Source organism: Poecilia reticulata, linkage group LG14, assembly GCF_000633615.1.
Source record: "Poecilia reticulata strain Guanapo linkage group LG14, Guppy_female_1.0+MT, whole genome shotgun sequence".
NCBI classification, from domain to species: domain Eukaryota; kingdom Metazoa; phylum Chordata; class Actinopteri; order Cyprinodontiformes; family Poeciliidae; genus Poecilia; species Poecilia reticulata.
In genome coordinates this window covers 15,765,359-15,779,032 of record NC_024344.1, presented here as the reverse complement: position 1 = coordinate 15,779,032, position 13,674 = coordinate 15,765,359, and the positions used below count along the sequence as shown (strand labels likewise).

The following is a 13,674-nucleotide window of genomic DNA, read 5'->3' as shown; positions in this document are numbered from 1 at the left end:
GGGTAAAAGCCCGGCCACCAGGCGCTCGCCATCGTGCCCCACCTCCAGGCCTGGCTCCAGAGTGGGGCCCCGGTGACCCGCGTCCGGGCGAGGGAAAACGCAGTCCAAAGTTTGTATTCATCATAGGGGTCTTCGGGCTGCACTTTGTCTGGTTCCTCACCTAGGACCTGTCTGCCTTGGGTGACCCTACCAGGGGCATAAAGCCCCAGACAGCATAGCTCCTAGGATCATTGGGACACTCAAACCCCTCCACCACGATAAGGTGGCAGCCCCCCCTTGGGCTGCCACGATAAGGTATGAGTTTGAAAACAAAATTAACACTTTCTTCTTTGCTTTCCAATGTTGACTTCCAATGATTCACTTCCTGCTAATGCGCCCCCTGGTGGTTGAAGAAAGATCCACAGAAAAGCCGCACCAGGCTACAAGCCGCATGTTCAAAGCTTAGGAAAAAAGTAGCGGCTTATAGTCCGACAAATACGGTACTTAAAAAGTAACTACTCTTAAGGAAGAAAAATCCCATTTGGGGCAGGATGGCTAAACGCTCGTGTAATGTGGAAAATGACACTGAGATTTAAAACTACGTCGGTTGCTTAAAATGGGCTGTGGAGGGCTGACATCTTCCAAAAACATGTTTATGTCAGCTTGATTGTTTATTTTTGTTTGTTTTATTGGTGATATGACAAAACATTGTGCATTGAATGTAAAAATGGCACCAAGCAGTATTTGTCACATGCTCTGATGCCCAAATAGCAACCCTCCACTTGCGTTTAGCTAATAAACGACTATGGAGGGTAATCATTCTCATCCTCATTTGTAGTCATAAACATGAGAGTTTACGATGACTCTGTAAATGCCAATGCTTTGACTGCTCCTCTGAGACTCCATGCCATTTGTGTACGTTGGCACGCATCAATAAATCCAAAAGGTAATTAATTAAAATTCAGCCCGAACATTAAACAGAAACATTTCCTCTACAACATCCCATCGCAGAACCAAAATTACAACCAGTGCAAATCCTTTCCAGTGACTGCTGTGTGTATCATTCTTTGTGGCTAGCTGGTCTTTCTGGGGAACATCAGCTGCATGTTCAGCTATTTCAGTATCCATTTTTTCTTTTTTTGTTCCTTTTTTTTTTGTTCAGCAAATGTCAAAATTGTGTCACACAGTCAAAACAAAAAGGCAGATGTCCTTTCACAAGAATGATGTGTGAAATCCAAAAAGCTGTTTTTCACAACCGTTTGCACAGTTGACTTTGTCGTTCTCATAATTGTGAAAACACAATTATGAGAAATCTTGAGGGCAACAGGTGAGGGAGGGACGTAGGGGTGAATATTATCAAAATCGTTATTGCAAATGTGTTAAAATAAGAACGAATAATTTCTGAAAACTCGCAGAAATTGTTGTTGAAATTGTTGCTTTTGCCTTTTTCTCCCCCCAGTAAATAAAACTGATTCTTACTTTGTTGAGTTTAAAAAAAAAACAGGCTGTTTGTGGACTAGCAATGCCGTTTTCTCACCTCTACTTACTAAACAATATTTATTTGCGTATGTTATTTTTACTCACTTAACATAAATGTATCTCAATGCCTTTCCCCCCCTGTGGTTTTGTGCAGCTTGGGATCGTGTACCGAGACATCAAGCTGGAAAACATCCTTCTAGACAGCGACGGCCACGTGGTGTTGACCGACTTTGGGCTCAGCAAAGAGTTTCTGGAAGAAGACGTGCGTAACCCAAACCTACGGTGGCAACTTACTGTCCTCTCCGTGTGTGAAGTAAATCCCTTTTTTGGCTTCGTCTCGTTGCAGAAAGGAAGGACTTACTCTTTCTGTGGCACCATCGAGTACATGGCTCCAGAAATCATCCGGGGGAAGACGGGCCATGGCAAGGTGATGACCTCTTGACTGAGCGTCATACAAGAGCAGTGACTGTATATTTTTACAGGCGTTGAATGATACGGTTAAGAAGTAAATCAGTTAATCGCGTAATAAATTAAAGTGAGTCCTATAATTTCCATCTGGACAAGAGTCGTCCGAACTTTAATATAGTTGAAAATCCTGTCTTTTGGGAATCGCTGTTTTTTTTAGACACCCAGAAGTTAGTTTGCACTACCTGCCACTTTTGCCTGTTATCCCTGTCTAAGCTGATTGGTTTTTATATTTTGGTTACAGAGACTTCATAATCCATTTTAGTTATTGTCGTTTCAGTTGTTTTCTTTGCTTATTTTGTATATGTAACACGTTTTCCAGTTAAACGGAGAGCGTATTATTATTAGTGGAAAATGATCTCAAAATGTCAATATTATCATTTACCACAATCATTTCTGGGAGAACTCATCGTCCACTAAAATGTGTTACTATCACAGGGCTAGATGTGATCACATTTTCCAGGTGTTGGTTTCGAAGAAGCGTTCCTTCTGCAGCAGCCCCAGTTCGRCTCCAGTCTGGGCCTTTCCATGCTCGTCTTCAAGCTTGCTTTCTCCCTCTGCTGTTCTGAAGTCTGTAGATTGGTGGAGCCTGGGGATCCTGATGTTCGAGCTGCTGACAGGAGCTTCTCCTTTCACCTTGGAGGGAGAAAGGAACTCCCAGAGTGAGGTGTCGAAGTAAGCACTGCTCCTCAATGATCACTCGCGGATTAAATGGCCTTGTTTCAATCTGAAGTCACCCGAATTGTTTCTGTAGCAAAAGGTTTGGTGTAGAGCAGGTTGGAAAACTGTGCTGTTTCTTGCTTCAGAGGACAACAGAGTAGGAATCTAGAAAGACGTCATTTTAAAACCCGCTTACCTTTTTCCTGTCAGACGTATCCTGCGCTGCGATCCACCGTTCCCCTCCATGATTGGATCGGTGGCTAAGGACCTTCTGAGGAAGTTATTGGTGAAAGATCCACACAAGAGACTTGGCTCTGGGCCCAGAGGAGCCGAGGATATCAAAGCTCATCCCTTCTTCAAGGTCCTTCCCTCCTGCTTGCCCGTCTTTCCTACATTCCCTCATTTTTCTTCCCATCCATCCAGTTTGTATTACAAGCCTTACTTCTGTGTTACTGCTGTGAATTCACTGTGAACTGTTGTAGACTTGAGAAATGATCTAGAAGGTCTGAGGATTTTCTCGTGAAGCATGTCGTTGCTCGCTGCTCCCTCACAGGGACTGAACTGGTCCGACTTGGCACAGAAGAAGGTACCGAGTCCATTCAAACCGGAGCTGAAAAGTGAACTCGACGTGGGCAACTTTGCCGAAGAGTTCACCGGAATGGACCCCGTCTACTCCCCAGCGAGCACGCCCCCCAGCACAGACCGCCTTTTCCAGGTCAGTCCTCATCTTCAGCTGCTGTCTGAAAAGCTAGGTAACACTCTGTCAGACGCATTTCGTGTCTCTGACACCTAACTCTTCTTCTCTGTTTTTAGGGCTACTCGTTTATTGCTCCTTCCATTTTGTTCAACAAGAACGCCGTGATGGGAGACTTTGTCGAATGTCAGATTGGAGCGGAGCGCCCGGCTTCTGCTTCTGTCCAGCAAAGTGCAATGCTAAAGGTACGGCTGGAGGCTCAGCCGGGGCGACATTTGGAAATGGTTAAAGCAGAAGTAGGTGTTGCCTTCTGCAAGAGAGAAAGATGTTTTATCAGGAAATCAGTCGCAGTGGAAAATATTTAATCTAATTTAACTATTTAACCACAAAAAGGAAAACCTCTCATAAGGCAGTTTGGCAGGTTGATTTCTTACCTTCATGTATAAAAATAATAAAATATCAAAGTTATAGAAATTAGGGAAATATTATAGATGAACTAAAGCTGGTTGCACAAAAGTTAAGAGGCTTCTCAGTAGTTATGTTTGATGTAATGTAAATAATAAAGTTTTATTTATTATTGAGAAGGGTATTAATAATTTTCAGCATGTATTTTTTTAAATAGAGCTTAACTACACATTCCTTTTAAACTTGAAGTTGACACTGCTTTTCACTATCTCCCTTCAGAAACAAACTTATTGTCTGAATAACAGCTGCAGTGTGTGACTTTTATAAACGTTTGTTTCTACATAATTCATAAAACTTGTTACTACTTCCCAGACATGAACCTCTCCCAGTCAGAAGCAGTCAGTCAGAGCCAGGAGGAGAGTCTTAGAGCTGTCAATCATGCTCTGTATGCGCACAGATTATCTCTCATATTATGCAGTCAGGAAAGAGTGACAGTCTTGACAAATATGTGAAAAATATAATGTTTACAAAAGCTGCAAACTGCAGGTTTAAGCTTTTATCTGTAATTAATGAATAACCCGTGACAACATACTTTCTTGCGTCGTGATCCCTGAATACCAGCAGCTTGTCCTCTTCACGAATGTTTGCTCAGGAATCCCAGTTCTTCCAGCACTATGAGCTGGATCTGCATGGTCCTCCACTGGGCGAGGGGAGTTTCTCAGTGTGCAGGAAATGCAGACACAAGCAGAACGGCCACGAGCACGCCGTCAAGATCGTCAGCCGCAGGTGAGAGGGCAGGCCACGCCCTTAATGTGCCGCTGTTTGAGAAGTGTTCAGCTGTCCTTCGCGGACCGGTTTTCATGTTTCACGTGTAAGCACTTTTCATACTCGTCTTGTTTTCCTATTTGTCAGAATGGAAGCAAATACTCAGAGGGAGATTGCTGCCCTGAGGCAGTGCGAGGCTCACCCCAACATCGTCAAGCTGTACGACGTCTTCACCGATCAGGTACAGGAACCGCCGCGTCGACAGCTGATGAACAGACAGAACATCAAACGGGACATGCATTAAAAAAAACAAAAAACTTTATCTGTAAAAGCCCACTGCCGGCTGAGAAAATAATATGCCTTTTTAAATTTAGGCTTCCTAAAAAGTCTGGAATTTAATCATCTTACAGATTTGGATAAGGATAGAAAAAAAAGTAGAGTACAAAAACAGTTTCCATTCTTTATCTCTGTAAAAGTGTCTTCATCCAAGGAAATTAGATGTAACTTAAAATTTACGCCTCTGTTTTGAGGAAAGTAGACGCAATTATTTCAGCAGGAGTCAACAGAACTTCTTTGGTGCGAGAGAAACAAAAAATATAATGGAACAAAAGTGCTTTGTTAGTTATAGGTGCTTGGATTTCACTGCAGAAAAGTTAAATAGTAATGTGATGTTTATTTTGGTCACTGACATATAAATTCTTTTGGACCACAGACTTTTGTTTTCACATTCATCTATTTACAGGCACAAACACCAAGCTGTCAGAAGATAAATACACACTTTATCGTATTTTCACGTAATTCCGGGAAACCTAACAAAATGCATCAGTTTTCAGAAGTTGCATTCACTCCCTTTTAAACTGCAGCGTCTTTGTTTTCCCACAAGAGGGCGTGAGTGTTTTCGATGATGAATCTATCCGCCAACATCTTCCTTACTGTTTCCGTTTTTACTGGATTGATTTTTGATAAAGCCTATTTCTACAATTCTACAAAAATACCAGCAGTAAACTTTTGTATTTGGATTTTTTAAAAAAGAGTCGTAACCTCCTGACTACCAGGAAAAAATATTGTCCAATCACCATTTTTTTAAAATCCCACAGTCTTTGTAAGGTAACAAAAGGTTTTATGCACTTACTTTGTCTCTTCCCATAAAATGTGTTATTTCTGATAAATGCCATTTTTATGAATTAGAAAAAGGTGCGTACAAAAGTCCCACCCCTTCACATGTGGTATCATTGAAAAGCACTAAATGTCCTCTCCAGATACCAAAAGAAATTAAATCAGTAGAATGCAGGGGGTGGGAGATATTCAAGTTTAGAAATGTCCTCTACAGAGGACAAAAATGAACTGGTAGTCAGGAGGTTAAGAGAGTTTAGGACTCTAGGAATCAAAGTGTAGAAGTTTGTCAGGAAGAATGTTATGAAAACTTTGCAGGGTAGAACTTTATCACACTAACAGCAAAACTGCTGAGCCTCCTCTTTACCTTTTCCTTCATCATACGTCGCACTGCCTACCTTAAAGGGACAGCGCCATGAAAATGTATTTGCATCTTAGATTTGATCACTTTTCTTTTCAGCATTTCTTCATTTCTATTGTTTCCAACCCTGGATGCTGCATATTTTTACTGCGCAGCATTTCAATAAGATTTCATATCCTTCTTTTGGCTTCCTAAGATGTTTTATATCCTAACTAGGAATTATAAATAAATTGTATCGATAATGTCTTTTTCAGCAAGAAGGTGGTAGATTCGCCTTCCCAGTACTGTGGCTTTCTACTTTGGTTTTATTTTGAAAGAATTGGGGACAAAAACAATACCAACCACAGTTAAATATTATTTGTGCAGTTTACGCTACATGATAATCAGCTGGATTGTACGACAAAATGACTCATTAGTTTTTTCTCTGGTACATCTTCTGCTCTGTCAGTATCACACGTATTTAGTGATGGAGCTCCTGAGAGGCGGGGAGTTACTGGAGAGGATCAAGAAGAAGAAGCTGTTTGGGGAGGCAGAGGCCAGTCAGCTGCTGCAGAGCCTGGTCTCAGCTGTCAGCTTCATGCATGACGCCGGAGTGGTGCACAGAGACCTTAAACCTGAGGTGGGGTTGTTTTTTTTAAAGTTTTTAGTTGTTTAGTTGATTTATTTAAATCATTCCAGCACAGGGTGTCTGCGCAACCTTAAAAAGTCTTAAATACATTAAAGACAAAACATACCTTGGCCTTTAATACGTTAATCCCAGGTCTTACATTTTTGTCTTGGCTGGACTATTTCGCATCCATGTTGTTTTTATTTCTTCTTGTGGGACTTTTCTGTCACGCTAAGACTTGAGTCGCGCTCAGACATCTTCATTGCGTTCTGTGACTCGGGTCTGCCGAGGTTACCGCTAACCAGCTGCTAAGATACCTCAGAGGCTAGCTGGCTAGTAAATTTTTCACCAGGTGATTTGTCTCCACCACGGGCTCACTTGTGTTGCCAACCRTACKATGTTCAATCTGTGCTAAAGGTTGGCAGTACTGGGTGAACACTGTAGAGAACCATGTCTGAGCCGTGCAGAGAAACTGACGAGAACTACAAACATGTCACCGTTTTGACCCCCTGGTGTGGCTGACGCTCCCCAGAAAACRGTCAGCACTGCTGCTACTAGCACTGACATAAGAGCCTCATTTTGGTGYGATACAAACTCWGAAGTCGGAAGATTAGTGGTTTTTAAGCATGGTGGTCAAACATCTGAAGAGTTTTATTTTGACCAAGTTGTTAGTATAAAGGGTGCGACGTCTGAGAAGGAGCAGAAAAGGAAAACCAAGACAGAACAGAGCGGTATTCTCACACAGATGAAAAAATGTGATGTAAAAAACAACACAGTAATTTATCTACAGGTAATCTCAATAGGAGTACAATTTTTTTCCTTGATAGTTTTACACTGTTGTGTCTTTATACACATATAAAATATGCTATTGTCTTTTGTACATTTCTGTCTGGACGCAGGTCTTAATTTTCATTGAAAATGGTCTGAAAAAGGGTCTTAAATTAGAGTTGGTTGAACCTGCAGGAACCCTGTAGCAGTGTGCTYCCACCCAGCAGCGCGCTACACGGGTTGACCTTTCTTGTTGACCTTTCAGAACGTGCTGTTTACCGACGAGGGCGAGGACTCTGTGCTGAAAGTCATCGACTTCGGCTTCGCCCGCCTGTGTCCTGCGGGCAGCGCCCCTCTGCAGACGCCCTGCTTCACGCTGCAGTACGCCGCTCCCGAGCTTTTTGAGAGCGCCGGATACGACAAGTCCTGCGACCTCTGGAGTCTGGGGGTCATCTTGGTAATTGAGCCGGCGCGCCCTGGTTATGTGACACGTGTCGCGGCTAAGTAACAGCAGCAGCGCTAATGAGTCTCCGTGTGCGTCCTGCAGTACACCATGCTGTCAGGCCAGGTGCCGTTTCAGAGCGAGCAGCGTGGGATGACCTCATCRTACGCCGTCGACATCATGCAGAAGATAAAGGAGGGGGATTTCTCGTTGGACGGGGAGGCGTGGAAGGGCGTGTCAGAGGACGCCAAAGAGCTTGTCAAAGGTTTGTGCTGCTAGGGACGCATTTCTGATCGTGGTWGTGACACTTGTCCAGTAGTCAGAGAGCATAAATGTCACATAATTGTATCTTTTAAGCCTGTTTTGATGTGTTTGTCTTCAGGACTTCTGACTGTGGATCCAGAGAGACGCCTGAAACTCTCCGATCTGAAGGAGAACAGCTGGCTGCAGGGCGGAGCGTCCATGTCCACCACTCCTCTGTGYACTCCTGATGTGTTGGAGTCCAGCGGGCCAACAGTCCGTACCTATGTGAATGCTACATACAAGGTAGCTGCTTTCTATGTTGGGCTGAAATTGATTATTTACTAATCGATTGATCACTAACTGGAGCACACAGATTAAAAAAAACAAAAAAAAAACATTCCAGTTGCTGAAAGAACAACGTATTCGTAGCAGCAATTAGGCTAAAAAACTGTACAAAAAACCCATTTTGCATTTATGATGGAAAAACGTTTTTTCTGTAAATATTTTCTACCCAGAACTTATAAAATGTTAGTTTTAGCTTCACCTGGTTCAAATTCTTTTAAAAATTAATCAATAAAATCTTCCACTTTTCATCTAATTATTAATCAGTTACTCAAAAAACGGATCAACAGAGATCAACTCTACACTGTATTGATGTTAAGGGATGAACTTTTCACAAGTTGTGTTTTTTCTTTTTGCTTCAAATGATGAAACACGCACTAAAGGAATGCTGTTATTGCATTTAAGCAATAAAATGTTTATTTAAAAAAGTTAATAAATTATTTGCCTTATTCCATGTATTTTTAATACTATATAAAATTAGCTTAAGCAGTTAAAGAAAAAAAATCTGCAGAATGTACCGTTTTTTTTTTTTTATCCCATTAATTGTCAGAATAATTGCTAGAATAATAAATTACTAAAATAATGTTGGATTTTACTTTAAATTAAGCAAATATGATGCATTAAAAAGTATTTCTACTATTGTAATTCTGAATGTTTAAGTGTATTGTGATGATTTTACATGTCAGACCAGGAATCTGCAACCTTTACAGTCCACTTGTCATTTTGAGGAATATCTACGTTAAGAAATTCTTAAAAAGCCATATTTTTATTTCTATACTTAGGTTCTAAATTTATAATAAAAATCAACAGAAGACATTTGGAAAAAGAAAATGGATACATTGTTGGCAAGAAATATATCATGGGTTCTGAATACCTTTTTTTTTTCTTTTTTTTTCGGTACAACAGGCTTTTAACCGTTGCAAGAGAGAAGGCTTTTTCCTGAAAAGCGTCGACAACGCCCCCCTGGCAAAACGACGCAAGCTCAAGATGACGAGCACAGGCGTGGAGACCCGATGGAGCTCCTCCTCCTCCTCGTCCTCATCCTCCACCTCTTCCTCGGCGTCCAAAGAGCAGAACAAGCAGACTGTGAGCCCAAAGCACATTAAGCCCAAATGATGCGACGGGAGCGACGCTGGGGGAAAAAAAACAACAAAAAAACAAAAACAAARAGGCGTATCCTAACACTGAGGACATGGTGTCTGCCGATGGGGTCAGTGCTAAACAAAACAAAACAAAACAAAAAAATCAAAAACACAAACAAACCCACACTGATGGATAGAAACACCGGTGCGGGTACGACGACAGTTTTAATGGAAAAATAATCTCCATTCCTCCTGCTGCACTCTACTCAAACCAAACGTGTATCTTGTCGAAAAGAGAAGACGTGCCCTGGAGGATTTGAATTCCTGTTCAGTATTTTTCTTCTCGGCACAATCAGTTTATCCTCACTGTGGCGACGAAGCAGCGCCTGGTCAGAGGAGGAGGAGGAAAGGGAAAAATCGAGCCATTAATGAGGAGAAGCCATAACTCCAGCGACTCTGTGAGCAAGAAGACGCGTCTGTCTGCACGCTGCAAGCGAACCGGCCTTTCAATCGTTGATTTCATCTGCWATCAATCAAACGCTCCTTCGCAAGTTCTCCACCACACCATCACAAACGAAATCAACTTTGCCGGTTACGTTCGAGGGGCAAATTTTGAGCCGTTTGCACTATCAGCAGAGACTGTCGACGATCAAATTATCGCAGACGCATAAAGCGGCTGCAGGGATTTCGCACAGAGGGATTTATTTTGTGACGTTTATGTGTCGTTTGGATGTTGGGCACTGTGCAGGGTGAGCGTCGGGGCGTAGTTGGAGTCAGTTTTCACACGAGAGGTGCTGCACTTCCAATAACACTACYAGCTCCGGGCAGAGCTCTTGTCTGAAATCGTTCAACTCTGGGAGTTTTTTGATCCACAGAGTTGAATTTTTATTTTTTAGCAGCTGTAAAAACACAAAACAAGCTCGTCGAATTGAATCTCATGTTTGCTTCAGTCTGGCATGCGGTTTTCTATATTTTCGTACCCGACTGATAGAAAATGGTATCTCGGAGCGCACACGATGCCTTCGTCTGTCTGCTTTTCCCAGCGCCATAGTGATGCTGAGACCTTGTGGTTGCTCATCTTTTTTCTTTCTTTTTTTTTTTCCTGAGGCGGTTTTAAACACGACTTTCCGGTGGAAGAAATGTACATACCCATCTTGATTTTTAAACGGAAACTGATCATGTAATGAGTTATGGTTTGACAGCGGTCTCAAAGGTATATCTTTGTTTTTATTGGACTTCTTAAATGTTGTCAGTTGAGCGATTAAACACATTTCAGCTTTAACAGTGATTTTTGCTGATATTTATTACATCCTTGATTTTTTTTAATGCTGTGGTTGTGGGTTTATCATGATTTTAGCTCTTGTTGAATTCCAGCCCTCCGCGCGTGCGTGTGTGAGAGAGTGTGTGTTTTTATGTATCGTACTGAGGGGTGTGTGCRGATCGGTTTTGTTCATATTTCCGTGCCAGATGAAACATTATTGCATCTTTGCTGTCGTTGGTTCCCCAATGATGTTGTTTTTGAATTTAACTGGTTGTTTGTTGATGTTTTTACTCAAGAATTGCTTTTATTGGTGTTGATATTCCTTTTGCTGTTGTAGGTGATGTTTCTTTTGGCGCTCTTCTTTTCGGTTTTAGCATTACTATTTTACTGTCAGTGTCCTAACTGGGAATTTATCTTTTGCACCAAGATTTTTATTTTTTATTTTTTTTGGTTGGTGCAAAAATAAATATTACTTTGAAATATCTGGTTATGATTATTTTTTTTGTCTGTTGGATGTTTCAGTAGTATTTATTTGAACTTAAGTGATCAAAGTAGAGGAAATATGACGGTAAGATGATATTTATATTTATACATTTTGATGGAGGGAAAGGGGTTTTCTGACTTTCTTTTCAGCTAACGAAAGAAAAAAATATTTGATTATATAGATTTTTTTGTGAATTAAAATGTCTTGATGCATTATTTTGTAAATCACTGGTTGTGTGGCTTCTTCGATGCAACCCAACATGTACAGACCCATTCAATAAATTAAAATCTTATTGAACAGTCTTTTTTATTTCAGAAAATTTGTGACTAAATGAAACACACATTATATAGATTAAATACACGGACGGATGAATGAAAGCCATTAAATCTSTTAATCATGATTTTTCTGTCTACAGTTCATCAAAACATGACATTTAAAATTAGGATATCACATCAGACTGATTAAAAAAAAATTCATACAGACATGTTGCTGTCGTCATTGGTACTAATTTATTAAATATGATTGTATATTGTACCCCAAATTATTCGTAACCCTGGCAGATTTAAAKGTAAAATTATTTTCACTCAACTTGGAAGTTTATTTCTGATKATAAATAAGACGGGTGTCYTATATTGAGTCGTGGTATGCATTTTCAAAAAGGAAATATTGATATTTGAATTTTAGAAAATTTGTCAATTTTTTTGTATCCTCAATAATGGTAACATTTAATGGCTTCAATTATGGCATCCTTTTTTTACTATCTTTTCCTCTGGGACTTTGATCATTGACCCTTCGAGATGAGCTTCTCTGTCAGATTCAATCAGGCATCTAGCTGGGCCTCTATAAAACGTTATTAAGATTACTTCATACCTATAACTATTCATACCACAAAATTATGCCAATGGTATGAATAATTCTGAGCTTAACTGTATATAAAGATTAAGGYTATTTTTYCTGTTACAAGAAGATTTTTAAGCCGCCACACTCTCCATGCTACTGCTGGGAGAAAGTGCTCGAAGTCCCACTTCCGTCATGACGCTCCCGGTGTTCCGTTTTAGCATAAAGTTTAACGCAAACAGCCATTAAAAAGCCTTTTCGCTTACAAATTATTTCACCAAAGCTCCTTATAAAAATATATATTTATATCGTATATATATCGTACTCTCCACAATATTCAAATTTAATAATTTATCTGTTTTTGAGTAAAAAGTTGTAGGGTGTTTGAGGCTCTACTTAAAAAAAAGTAAACAAAGAAGAAAAGCACAATAAAAACATATAATACCAAATGCATTCCATAAAAAGACATAAATTTGTCTTTAAAAATTATGCTAATTCGATACCTGACGTAAGCAGGGGGTGTCCAAAAAGATTCCCTTTAAATCCCAGCTGTTTCCTTCCCTCACAGTCCTGCTGCTCATCCCCCGGTGCAGCTGAGAAGCTTAGCGGTGATGATCCAGGAATTACTTCTGGATGTTATATTCATCACTGTATTACTGCTCATTTTACACTGTGTTCCCTTTTTAAACTGCTGCTAAGCCAAAGATGATTTTTCAAGCTGTCGCTACATAACAAGGCTCCTCGCTTATCCACCTGTAATGAGTTTATCACACCACTAGGGGGCTGCTGTGAGCTTCTGTGTTGACTGCTTCGTCCCCTGCCGGCTGTTTCTCATCACATTTGCTATTTTGCATGGTGTTTTGCTCAATACTCATCTTGTATAATGCAGTGCGTGATGTTCTCCGGCTGCAGTCTGCTGCTGGGCTGTATTGCTCCATCCGGACAAGCGGCTATTTAAAACGTCTACCCMAAAAAAATGGAGGCTGGGAGCACAGGTGCACTCAATGTACCACTGCTGACAGACTGGGCAGTAAAAGACCCAGCATCCAGTTAATGATGCAAGATGTTCACTGCACCAGACAAGCATCTTATTTACAGTTTGAAATGCCAACTTGTGTCTCTTAATACCAAAACTGGGAGAAAGAAAGAAAGGATTTCCAAATCAGGTCGGCATGAATGCAAAAAGAGGCAGAGCGTTTTTTTTTTCAAGGATGATTTTCTTATGGGGTTAAGAATTCACTTAAAGAGGCCTCATTAAGTAAAATCCACTTTTTTTTAGCTTTACATCATGTTATAAGGTTATCCCTTCATTAAAAACAAACCTGACGTGTTGCCTTGATTCTTTCATTCATGTTAAATCCTTTAATCTCCCGTGGCAACCATTCAGCTGTGCGRAATGAYGAGGTGGCCCAAGCGCTGCCGTTGAGGCGCAGCTCCTCCTCAAAGCTGCAGTGATTCCCCCACTCAGCTCCTTCAGACTAGCCAGCAGCAATTAGCAAACACCTGTTAGCAAGCATCAGCTGAGCTGGTAAAAATGTTGTCAAAGTGTTAATAGAGGAGTGATGCTGTGATGACTCCCCGAAAGTGGAGTGTTGGAAAGAGCAGGACTTYCTTAAAGAGACAGGGGTCTGATTCCAAAAAGTTTAAGTTACCAAGCCACATTTCTTTAAAGTCATATTTTATTTCT

The 13,674-nt window shown here is 40.8% G+C and overlaps 1 protein-coding gene across 1 annotated transcript in view; it reads left to right on the top strand.

The window, feature by feature from the left end:
• The window catches only part of rps6ka4 (ribosomal protein S6 kinase, polypeptide 4), a 20,475-nt gene extending 9,028 nt beyond the window's left edge, over nt 1-11,447 (top strand). Inside the window, exons 5-17 of the mRNA XM_017308524.1 lie at nt 1,613-1,720; nt 1,805-1,885; nt 2,495-2,598; nt 2,794-2,944; nt 3,137-3,298; nt 3,397-3,522; nt 4,335-4,468; nt 4,595-4,688; nt 6,370-6,540; nt 7,562-7,753; nt 7,844-8,003; nt 8,121-8,284; nt 9,230-11,447. Coding sequence (XP_017164013.1) covers nt 1,613-1,720; nt 1,805-1,885; nt 2,495-2,598; nt 2,794-2,944; nt 3,137-3,298; nt 3,397-3,522; nt 4,335-4,468; nt 4,595-4,688; nt 6,370-6,540; nt 7,562-7,753; nt 7,844-8,003; nt 8,121-8,284; nt 9,230-9,439 — 1,857 coding nt within the window. The 3' untranslated portion in view covers nt 9,440-11,447. The remainder of the gene's footprint in view (nt 1-1,612; nt 1,721-1,804; nt 1,886-2,494; nt 2,599-2,793; nt 2,945-3,136; nt 3,299-3,396; nt 3,523-4,334; nt 4,469-4,594; nt 4,689-6,369; nt 6,541-7,561; nt 7,754-7,843; nt 8,004-8,120; nt 8,285-9,229) is intronic.
• Nucleotides 11,448-13,674: the final 2,227 nt, after the last annotated feature.